Source organism: Lichenostomus cassidix, chromosome 2 (assembly GCF_008360975.1).
Source record: "Lichenostomus cassidix isolate B80296 chromosome 2, HeHo_3.0, whole genome shotgun sequence".
NCBI classification, from domain to species: domain Eukaryota; kingdom Metazoa; phylum Chordata; class Aves; order Passeriformes; family Meliphagidae; genus Lichenostomus; species Lichenostomus cassidix.
In genome coordinates this window covers 97,640,887-97,653,415 of record NC_139482.1, presented here as the reverse complement: position 1 = coordinate 97,653,415, position 12,529 = coordinate 97,640,887, and the positions used below count along the sequence as shown (strand labels likewise).

Genomic DNA, 12,529 nt, shown 5'->3' with positions numbered 1-12,529 from the left:
GCTGCAGTCACTGATCTGCTGTTACCTTTCAAAGGCAAACTCAGCTTTCACAGTAGAGGATTTTTCTAGTGCAATCCTTGACACCTTGTCCTTTTGCAGGTGTTATCAAGACTGCTCTTCCAAACATGGACAGAGAAGCCAAGGACCAGTACCTCTTAGTTATCCAAGCAAAGGACATGGTTGGGCAGAATGGTGGATTGTCAGGGACTACATCTGTCACTGTCACCCTGACTGATGTCAATGACAACCCGCCCCGCTTTCCACGCAGTAAGCTACTTTGTAAATACGTGGCTTGTAATATTATTTCTAAACACTGTTATTATTTTTTTTACATGCCCTGCTATTTCTAGAAAAAAGTGCTTAGTTTCCAGGTTAAGTACTTTGGTAAACACTGACTGCAAGACTACATTATTATTATTATTATTATTATTATTATTATTATTATTAAGTAATTTTTTCCTTTGCCTCATGCATACCAATTCAGTTAAAATTAAGTGGTGTACAGCAGGGACATTTACTTCCTCTCTGTGAATAAACAGACAAGAAAAAAACTTTGGAATATTTAGATCTTGCTAGTTAAACTTCAGGATTCTTTAACTTGACTTTTAATTCTTCTTATTCCTTTGGCATTGTAATGAGCTTACAATGTTTCCTAGAGTTAATCACAAAAGAGCTGGAAAGTCACCTTCCCTCCATTTGATTTCTTTGACCAAGGTGGCTCTCATCCTAACCAAAGAAAGGAGCACACAGCTGTGTGCTCAAACCTGAAGAGCTTGGTTTATTCATAGTGTTCTGTCTGGGGTGCTTTTTTCTTAATAAAGAAAAAAAAATTACTCGGTAACATAGAATTAAAATAATGTGAATAATATATCCATGTTGGCTCCAGCCTCACCTCCAAATATGGAAAAAATAGATCTGTACATAATAGGTTCCCTGTTATTTCAAGCCAGCAACTCCTTGAAAGAATAGAATAACTGAAGTTGTTTTTGAAGGTGAGGGTGTTATTGGCTACAGAATGCACTCTGATACTCTTTTGACAGCATATACATAATTTTGTACTTGAGTAATAAAGCTAGAATTTTCAAGATGGTGCACTTACTGTTAAAGAAATCAATATATATTAGTTTCTAATGATACTCAGATTGTGAATTGCCTCATCAAGATACACAGTTATAAAAAAATTTAGATTTTATATTGGTATTATTTTATTTATTTGCTTTCCTTCCTCTTTTCTGGAAAAAAAAGTAAAACATTTGCTGCCTTATCAGGGATTAATATCCCTGATTTGCATTTAAGTTTTGAATTGTATTTTTACATCTTTGCCTTATGCTTCTCTTTTCACATGAAGAAGTTATGCCTGTAGTACTTGGAGTCTATCACAAAGAAAACCTAGGAAATAGAGCAACTCTGTTTCAAAACTGAAGAATATATTCTTGTAGCCTAAGTAAATATCCAGGCACATGATTTAAAGGGAGATAGATATAAGAAAGTTAGATTTCTTTTTTTTGGCGTTCAGTCCCAGAACACTCTGAATTCATCAAACTTTTAAATTTTGCAGGATCATATCAGTATAATGTCCCAGAGTCTTTGCCAGTGGCTTCTGTTGTAGCCAGAATAAAAGCTGCAGATGCAGATGTTGGACCTAATGCTGAAATGGAGTACAAGATTGTGGATGGTGATGGTTTGGGAGTATTCAAAATTACTGTTGACAAAGACACCCAGGAGGGAATCATAACCATTCAGAAGGTGAGTCTGATTTTACCTACTGATTCTGTTTGGAACTCTTCAAGATGGGGGCAGGCAATGAGAGCATGAGCTTTTGTTTCTAAGAACCTTGTCTGCTGTAAATGTTTCCATTTGTATATTTTATTTTGATATCACCATGTGATTTTGAGGTTTTTAATGACTTGTGCTAAAAAAATATTCTGCATTTTCTTTGACAAAACCTGTATTGGTGTGAGTGGAATGATTTTAAAGTACCACATTTGAATTGGAATCTAATCTTTAGTCTCATTTGACTTTGTATTAAACAGAAAATGTGAAAATGTATCTTGCAGTAAAAATACAAGCTCCAAATAAAAAATGGATCCCAAAATTAATTTTAAAAATAATTATCTAAATGTCTTTGCCTGAGATGGTACTATTCAGAAATTCACATATTATTAATTTAAAATTATGTAACAGTAAAATAGTAGGTTTACAAGATCATCTACTATTAAAAATTATTTCAAAAATCCTGAAAATTTTAAATAAATGCTTTTTTCTTCCTAGCTTTTAGAAAATATTATGAAATTTTTAAAAATCATATTTATATAAAAATATTAAAACTAGGCTTTCTGACATTTCTGTGACACTGTTTTAGACTATTCTTTAAAAATACAAGAATGTGCTGAAATATTTTTCAGGAAAATTTAAAATTTTGAACAGGAAAATACAACACCTTTGAAGAACCTCTCATATAATTTTTCACTCTTGATGTGTGAATGCTTGGCAAGGTCCCTGTGACATTTCTTATGCAAATGGTTGGCATTTCATGGCTTGGGGTTCTCACTCAGCTCAACCAGCAGCTCCCACTGCAGGTGCACACCCAGCTACCTGCACTGAATGGATTCCTCAACAATTTAATACCCTTAAAATGTGGGGATGACTTGGCATTTTGGAATACATGTACTATGTTTCTGAACAGGGACCTATGTTTGTATTTAATATGATCCCATAATGGATTTTTCTTCCCTATATATGCTTTAGTCTTTGTAAACTTCACCTATGAGTAGTGGGGCTTTTTTGTTTTGTTGTGTTGGATTTTTTTCCCTTCTCTGGTGCATCAATGTCTTCTTAAAGCAATATAAAGCTTCAGTAATATTTCCCCTTTGAAAGAAGACTGCATGATGTTGCAAAGTGGGCTAATTCTCTGATGCCCTTAACACCTGTTGAGAGCCGATAATCATCCACAGATATCACAACAAATGGAGCATGTTTACCCTTGAAAGATCAGACTCTAATATGTGTAATGTGAATCATCATTTTTCAAGGAAAAAACACCCGTCTTAGGCTTCTTTGCAAAATCTACTTCTGCTTAGCTCGTTTGAAATACAAGTGATGAAAAGTTAGTAGTCTTTTTGTTCAACAGCCAAATTCAATGTGGCTCCTTCAGTTTGCTCATTTAAAGTCTTGAGCAAAGATTTGGGAGGAATGTGCCTATCCTAGAGGGAGAATATTTACCAGTGCCACAATGAGCAACAATGAATTGGTCAGGGTCCTCAGTGATCCAATATGAGAACTGGTGAGTTCATTTCCATTTTTAGTATAGTTTTGTAGTCATGCCATTTGTTTCTGCAATGTTCTGATTTCAGTGCTATACAGTAGACCAAATAATTGTCATTTATTATTTCTATAATAATTTTAGCTATGGAGCTGAACCGGACTTTTTGCTACTAAACATTTTTCCTGAGAACTGTTCTATGAAATAGCTGTTGGACTACATTAAAAGGGTACAAATTGTTGACCTGATGAAATGGTCTACTCTGTTAATAATTTTTATACCCACATGCTGCTATATTTTGACAGAAGAATTCAGACTTTTATCTCTGCAGCTTTAGACCTTTTCTCTTATCTTCCTATTATTTTTGACTTACTTTCCTCTGTATGGTGGGTTGTCCTTGGCTAGTGCCAGGTATCCACCAAGCCACTCTTTCTCACAGGGTGAGAAAATAAGATGGAGAAAACCTTGTGATTCGAGGTAAGAGCAGTTTACAAAGGCAAAACTGAAGGTCACATGAATGCCAAGAAAAACGAAAAGACAGAAGGTCTTATTACTTCTGGGGATGTTCATCCACCTCCTAGGAAGCAGGGCATCAGTTCAGGTAGTAGTTACTTCAGAAGGCAAACATACATAATGAATGTCCATTTCCCCATTTTATCCTCCTGCCTTTCTCTTAGCTTTTATATCTGAGCAGACTGCCTATGGCATGGAATATCTCTTTGGTCGGTTTGGATCAGCTCTTCTGGCTGTGTCCCTTCCCAAGATTTTTCCCACCAGCCTACTGGTGAGTGCAGGGAATATTGAAGAAACAGTGCTGATGCTGTGCCAGCTCTGCCTGATAGTAGCCAAAAAAACTGGTGTGTTATCAACACCTTTCTAGCTACCAATTCAAAGCATAGCACTGTGAGGGCTGCTATGGGAAAAACTGACTGCCTTTCACTGAAGCCTGATGTACTCTGACATACCCCAAGGTGATTCCCCATGCTGAGAGGCATCTCCCAAACCTCTGAATGTCCTTAGCTTTTCATTTTGACTCTAGGGAACCTAGTGCTTTGCCCAGCGCTGAAAGAACCTCCCTGCCAACTCTGTAGAGAACATTGTCTAGGATAGAAGTGAAGAGCTGAAGCACAGTGGCCACCAGGCAACTGCACCTTCTTCTGGACAACAAATCCATAGAAGGTCATTAATAAATGTCTATGCAGTTTTAAGTGGGCTTCAGCCACTGAGCCTTACTTGACAGATCACTACGGAGTCAGGTTATCCCTGCATGATAAGGTAAGCTGGTTAGTAAGAAATCAGGGAATAAATTAAGTTTGTAGAGTGGAATCTGCTTAAACATTTTACTATCCAGCAAGTGATGTTCTCTACTCTTCTTAGTTCAATCATCTTTCTCCTTTTCATGCCCTAAAATCAGCTGAGGTATTGAGAAACAGCTCAGCCTCAAAATGCATGCCTATCCTTTTCAACTTGTGAGTATTGATATGCTCAGATGACATGTCTGTGTACACATCAGGCAGTAAAATGCCAAGGCAGAGACTTATGAAAAGGCACGTTTTGGTTCTAAATGCAAATGGGTGCTTTAGTTTTGCATACTTCTGCTGCAATCATGCATAAAGCTCAGCAGGCTGGGCATGAAAATCACCGGCAGTAACTGTGAGCAGCTGAAGGCACTTCTCCATTCATTTTTGTGCTGGGTGCTGTGGAGAAAGTTTGGCACCTGGTTATCCGAGTTCCACACACAAGCTGAGGATCTTGCATTCTGTTTTTAGAAGGAAAACCACTTCAAGAAAATTTTGAATGTTGACTTCCTCACTCAAAACTAACACTTCTTTTAACACATAAGTTGCATTAAATAAAAAGAAAAGAGTTTTTGTAAGAAAGAAAAGAAAACTGTAGGAAGAGAAGTGAGATTGAAGAATTCACTGAGCAAAGCAGAATTTTTATGTTCTTTTTACTTTTATTCCACAATATTCATTTTATGGAATACCAAAGAAAATGCCCAAGGATGAGCAAAAATTGCAGGAAAATGATCTAGTTTGAAACAGAGAGATACCAAATACCATTAAATTAGAAAGACAAAAATGTTACATGATTCAGAGTATCTCAAGATTACTTGTGTGTAATGGATTTGACTTATACATGTGTTGATTTGAAAGGTGAAAAAACCAGTGAATAAGATGTTGGTGTGTTTAATTTTTGGGTTGTTTTGGATTGTTTTACATGCACAGTTGAACACATTTCTTTTCTGTACCTTGTAACACAGAGACTTCAATACATCAAAAGGCAGTGAAAAAAAAATTGTGGTTTTCCCTTTAACAGTGACATTCATTGAAATATATGGAGTGTATTCTTCCTTCCTTTATAGCTCTTCTGCATTGCTATAAACCCAGATATCTATTTGGCTTGCACAGTTTATTCAGGATGGATTTTTCTTTAAACACTTTGAGAACAGTGCTGTTTTCTGAATAGCAGTGGTAGTTCTACTCAGTTTATATAGCCATGGTAGGAATAGGGATTACATGCTCCTGAACATGCTAGTACTGTTGCTACCTGGTGCCCAATGTCAGTGTAGATTAGCTACTAGACCAAACCTCAGCTCAGAATAACATTTTCACAATAGTCTGGTACTCTTGTAATAACTGCCTTGGCCATATGGAATCAGACAAGGGAAGAATGCTTTCTCTTTGATTTTATCCATTTTGTCTTTATCCTTTCAGAGAGTAAGAAGGAGGATGTTCTACCTTATGCAGCACAACTAAGAAGCATGTGTGGTGTATCATTGTACAGTTTTTGCAGCTCTATTGTTTCTCACATACTCGTCACACCTTATTTTATTTTGTCCCTATTAGAATATTTGAATCAGGATTAAATGAATGAGATGTGAAGTCATGTATTCCAGGAAGTTGCTGAAGTTCATTCTAAACAAAAAAACACCACCCCCCACCAAAAAAACCCAAACCAAAATAAACCAATCAAACAAAAACAAATAAACAAAAACCCCTACACAGCATTTTTTAAATATTTGGGATAAGGACTAATTTTGTTAATGAATTTATGACTTACATAGTAACAGTCTATTATGCCTAGGTAGAGATAGTTTTTGTATGATTAAAGAAGCTAAAAGTTCATCTAAAGACAGAATCTAGTAAAAGAGTATTGAGCCATTTACTTGGTTATTGGCACTAAAATATAAAATCTACTCTCTTCTGCAATATGTTAACTGAATTCATATGGAAAAAAATTATCCAGGAGGTATCTACAATGGTATATAAAAGTGTGTAAGTAATTTTTAGGATGCTATTTCACAACTTGAAAAAGGATATAAAAAATTATATGAGACAAACTTTGACTTTCTTTTTGGCTTTCCCCTTTCTTCAGAGGTTGGTATAAAAATTAAGTGAATGAGACACATAAGTGGTATTCTCAGCTTAAAGGAAGGGTGGGGAAGTGGTAAGAAAGCTAATAGGAGTCTTTTCCTGCAACCTAATATATTAATTCAATTTGTTGCCTAGTAGTTTCACATCTCTATGGAAATCTTCCCACCCCTTTATTTACTCATTTTCCATATTTTTAAATAACATTAATAAATAATGAAAAGTTCTCACTTGTCAAATGAAAGAGAAGAGATGTTCAGAGCAGTTCATGGTAGATTTCTGATGTTGCAAATAATGTGAGTTGGCTAATCTCCTCACTGTAGCACGGTCTATGTAATAAATCATAGAACACAGAATAGAATAGAACCATAGGATATCATCATTAAGGTTGGAAGAGACCTCCAAAATCATCAAGTCCAATCTTTGGCCAAACACCACCATGCAGACTAGACTATAGCACTAAGTGACAAATCCAGTCATTTTTTGAACACTTCCAGGGATGATGATTCCACAGATCACCCTGTGCAATCTGTTCCAGGGCTTTAGCACCCTTTCAATGAAAAAAGTCTTCATGATGGCCAGCCTGAAGATTTTCCTGCCACAGCTTGTGGCTGTGTCGTCTTGTCCTGTTTGCTTGTTCTCTGGGAGAAGAGGCTGACCCCTGCCTCACTGCAATCTCCTTTCAGGTAGTTGAAAATAATAAGGTGTTCTCTGAGCCTCCTTTTCTTCCCAGTTCTTTCAGCCACTCCTTATACGACTTACTGTCCAGACCCTTCACCAGCTCAATTGCCCTTCTCTGGACACCTCCCACACTTCAATGTCCATCCTGAGTGAGAGGCCCAAAACTGGACACAGGACTGGTCTCACCAGTGTTGAGTACAGGGGGCCTGTCATTGCCCTGGTCCTTCTGGCCACATTGGCTTGGAGCAAGCTAGGATGCCACTGGCCTTCTGAGGCACCTGGGCACATGCTGGCTCAGGATTAGCATCCCCAGATTCTTTTCTCCTGGACAGCTTTCCAGCCACTCTGCCCCAGCCTGTAGCACTGCAGGGCTTGTTGTCACCCAGGTGCAGAGCTCTGCAGTTCTCTCATTGAACCTCACACCATTGGCCTCAGCCCATTGATCCAGCCTGTCCAGATCTGCAGAGCTTTCCTGCCCTCCAGCAGATCAACACTCCCACCCCAACAGTGTTGACTGCAGATTTACTGAGGTGTATTCGATCCTTTTAGCCAAGTTATTGCTAAAGATATTAACCAGCACAGGACTAAACACTGAGCCTTGGGGAACACTACTGCTAACTGGATGGCAACTGGATGTAACTCCCTTCACTACTAGCTCTCTGAGCCTGGCCAGGCAGCCAGTTTTTAACCCAGTGAAGAGTACACCTGTCGAAGCCATGGGCTGACAATTCCTAAATAAAACTAAATTAGATGTGTAAGTTACCTTTAAGACAGGTTTAGGAAAACATCCATTTTATGCGATCTCTTCAGGAAAAAAGAAGTGTAGAGTTTATGAGAAGGAATCAGGCATTTATATTTCTTAGAAGTATTTAAAATCTTTTTCTTGGTTCACGCTGTGACTCAGTTCTCCATCTGTAGAGTAGGATCAATTCCTTCCTGTGGTTTCATTTGTAATTTACATTCTGCTATCAATGCTCTGTTAGTAAGGGCTCAGATCATTTGCATAGCTCAGTTTCACAGTGGTGAGGGTGTTTGGAGAAAAAGCGTAATTTTTTTCTGCATATTTTTGAGTTTTAAAAAATGTGTCAGATTTTTCTCTTCAGTAGAAATCTTAGAATTGAAGAAACATTTATAGAACTGAATGATGATTCAATCATTTGATACAACATATTCTGAAGTGTTCATGCAAAACTATGTACAATTTTGAAGGGAATTCATGTTGACTCTTCACAGAATCCTGATTGTAATACACATGAATGGAGTCTTGGTTTCACTTTCTAAGCAAAATGCATATACAAAATCTTATTTTTTGTGGTTTCCAAAGCACTATTCCTAAAAATAGTGTACTAAAAAAGGCATCATATAAGTACAGATTTCACTTTATTCACAAAGATGCAGGCTAAAGTTGGACTTCAGTAATATTAATAGCTTAGTAGAAAAACATCTCAAGATAAAAACATGATACTCTGTATCCACCCACACTTTGATCAAATATTTAGTGCTTAAAGTAGAAATGGTAATTTAATAATAAAAAGACTGTAAGGTGTATTTTTGTTTTAGGCATCATATGTGACTTTTTGAAATGTTATGAGACCTGATTCAAGTCATTTGGAAATCTAGAGAGATTTTAGTGGAGTTAAGGGGGAAAAAAAAAAGACCAAAAATCCTTAAATATTCTGTAGAGTGAGGGTTGTAATGTCTTGCTGCAGAAAGTGACAAGCATTAAGATTTCCCATGGTGGAATTCTTGCTCACTTTGCCTTCATTTCTATCCTCAATACACTGCCCTACCAACAATATCACCAACCACTTTGAATGTTAAAGGGAAAAATAATGTTGCCAAGTACTTTCTCATAGAAATTGACTGCTAAGAGATTATTTTAAAACCTGAGTTCATTCTAAAAGCAATAGTGGTAATTATGAAATGATGGGGGGGGAGAGAAGAGGGTTTATGCATAAGCTTTTGAGTAAAAAACTATCTTTCCATTACTGTTAACATTTCTTTTTCTTTTTCTTTTTCTTTTTTTAAACTAGAAATTTTTCTTTCAATTCTGTAGCAGAGTTTACAATGTAAGAACTTGAGGCTTCCATGGCTCCTTTGAGAGACTGTGTGCATTTGTTTGATGTACTGCAGTTTTCAATATAAAACCTCAACTGGGCTTAAAAATGGGATTTTCACCTCTGAAAAGTACATTATTACAAAGTTACCATACAATAAAAATGAACATTATAAAAATGGGCTTTCCGTGAGTTATAACTTCATATCCAGCCTCTCTAAAATAGAAGACTTGTTTTGTAATTTGCTTCAGAGAGGATAAAATTCTTACCCCTTAAAAGGAAAAGAATAAAAAAAAGACAGGCCTCACAAAAGGAAAGATTAATGGATCCTGCACAAGATCTAATCAGATAATACTAATGCACAGATATTAATGAAGCTGTCAAGCTCTATTCACTGTACTGAAGGACTGAAGTATACATTGTCCGTTTAACCTTCAGCATTGATGTAGTGATTTTCAGTCTCTTAACTTGGTGTTCCATCACTGGAATCTTGTGCTTTTGTTATAGCAGGAAATAATGAAGGCATTATCCCAAGGCCATTTAAATAATGCTCTCTGTATAACCGACACCAGCGATAATTAGATAAGAAACAAAGAAAAAGAAAATACTTTCTGTTCACTTTCTCCATCTTTCATTAGTGTCAGTAGCGTGTAATTTCTTCATTATATTAGCTAAGAAATGTTGAAATATTTATGCCAGGTTAGGAGCTCTTGCATATTAATTATACCTTAAATATGTTGTTTGTTTTGCCCAGTTTACATTCTTCCTCAAACCCTGATTGATCTGTATTCCCCACAGGATCTGAGGTAGTGTGTCTTAGACGAACAGATTGAAGATGATGACCATAGCTTTTGTAGACCTTGCCACACCCCACAGAAAACAGGCTCTGCTAGAAAGAACTGAAATAAAGCAGCATTACTTCCACTGCATAACACAATAACCCTTGACATGTAAAATTCCTTTGCCAAGTCATATTTGCCTTTTCTAAACATCATGTTCTCCACTGTAAATGTACATAGATTAGATTTTAAAATTTATTTATTTACTTTTCATTAACAAGGCTCCGTATAGATTTTGGATACTGTCAGGAGCATGTGATACCAGAAGATATCTGAGGGAACCCTAGGGCAGGATTCATGTTGCTGACAGGCAATATTTACTTTCCATTATTGAGACTCCCTTACTAGTGCCTGGTGAAAAACAGGCATTCATAACTTGAGCAGCTGATTTCTCTCCTGGAAGAACTTTGATACAATTATGCTAAGGACCATATGGTGATTTTCTCAGATGTACGTGGTTAAGTTAGAGAAGGTTGAACATGTGATTAGTAGGCAATGCTGTTTAGAATCTGTATCAACACCACTGTTAGTTTTCCACCCTTCCCTATGCAGAAATACTTTCCTAATGAATGTGTGTTTTTGGTGAATTCCCTGCTAGTCAAACAATCCCTTATGATAAGCATTTACATGGAAAACCACATTTTTATGGTTTTAATTAAATAAAGTACTAACTTAGCCTTCTTTGATCAATACAGAAATGTGGGGGTGTTTTAAAATTAATTTAAATAGTATTTATTTTTTGTTGTGCTAGTCTATTAAAATTAAAATTTTTGTAGTTTGTCCAGTTGCATATATTGTGCTGTATGCCCTTTGTCTATTAAATCAGAAATTTCGTAATCTTTTTTACTGAAAAGGACTGTGCTGTTAACATTAGTGTATCAGAAGAAGCTGTCTTGTCTGCAGTGTCATAATATATATCCATGTGTTTGAGTAGGTATCACTGTAATCTCAATCACACAGTTTCATCAGATATCACTCATTAATGAGGATAAATTAGCTTTCTTTTCTTTACTACATACTTTTGTACACTCTGACTGAAAAGATACTGTTTGCTAAATGGTCAGTGTTTTTTTTTACTGAGGGGGAGTTTTGGTTTTGGTTTTTGGGTTTTTTTTAGTTCAACAGATGTGAGCCTTTTGTCTTTGACATTTTTCAGGTTATAATTTCTTTATTTAATATGCCATTTTTTCAGGTTATACTTTCTTAATTAATAGTTTGCTTTTATTGGATAATGTGACGTCTTAGAATATTTGTGTGTTTGTTTGTCTTCTCTTTAACCTTGCTGCTCATCTGGGCATATTACTTGCCTAATTGCTATCAGCATATAATATAGTTTCTGAGGCATTTTTCATCATCCCAACATCACATTGCATTTGCATTGTGGCTGTGAGGTTGTTTCATAACATGTATTGTACTTTAAGTATAAAACCAAAGTGAAAATAAAAAACTACAAAACATGCTTTAGTAATAAATACTGACCAGTTGTGTCCAGTACTGTGACCAGTATCCAGACAAGCTTTCTATTTCTGAATATCTGTTTTGTGAGAGCTGTGGATACTGCAGCTTTGATTCAAGGCAAGAAATAAGTGTTTGCATAATGTGAGGATCACATGTATTCCCATTCGGAGAAGCCTTTTGCTGCCACACAGAGTTTGTAAAAGTTCAGTGCCTTTCTGTGCTGCAGCTCATTTGTCATATTTAAATCTAGACTGCTTGCAGCTGTATTATAGCATCAGCATAATCGCTGACTTTAAGATGCTCATTTGGGATTTATCCTACTGTAACTAGATGGAGAACTTAGGCCCTTGTAGGTCAACAGATGTGTGTTTCACCTCTGCTGCTCCTCTGAGTGAATACTGGAATATTTCGCAGATGCTGGAGGATTAATTTGCAAGCACATCTTAGATCCCTGTGATGTATTCAGTAGCAGAATAGCAAAAAAACATTTTTAATCTGTTTTATACACTTGGAATTATAGTTTGAAGATATTGTTGAGTAACCAGACTGCAGCTTTAGAAGTGCTTAGGAATTTTGCTGCTGTTTTTAATGATTAAACTTGGAATTACAAAGAAATAGTTAGCTGAATGTTTGGTGGAAGCTGACAAACTAAAATGATAGATATAGGGTAAATGGTTCTAATATTAACTTGATGCTTTCTTTCAGTAATGGCCTGTGAATGAAAATGGTTTTTTTTCCTCTAAAATTATTTTCTTTATGAGACTGTCCTCCAGATCACAGAGATCTCATTTGTTGTGGGGGGTAATTTTTGATTCTAATGCAGTATTTATTCGAAAAGAAACTGTAATTCCATTAAAA

At 36.2% G+C, this 12,529-nt stretch overlaps 1 protein-coding gene across 1 annotated transcript in view; it reads left to right on the top strand.

Annotated features, from left to right (window-relative positions):
* Positions 1-12,529, top strand: part of CDH7 (cadherin 7) — an 81,837-nt gene that overhangs the window by 50,393 nt on the left and 18,915 nt on the right. The window contains exons 5-6 of the mRNA XM_085052469.1: positions 100-267; positions 1,559-1,746. Of these exons, the coding sequence (XP_084908595.1) occupies positions 100-267; positions 1,559-1,746 (356 nt within the window). The remainder of the gene's footprint in view (positions 1-99; positions 268-1,558; positions 1,747-12,529) is intronic.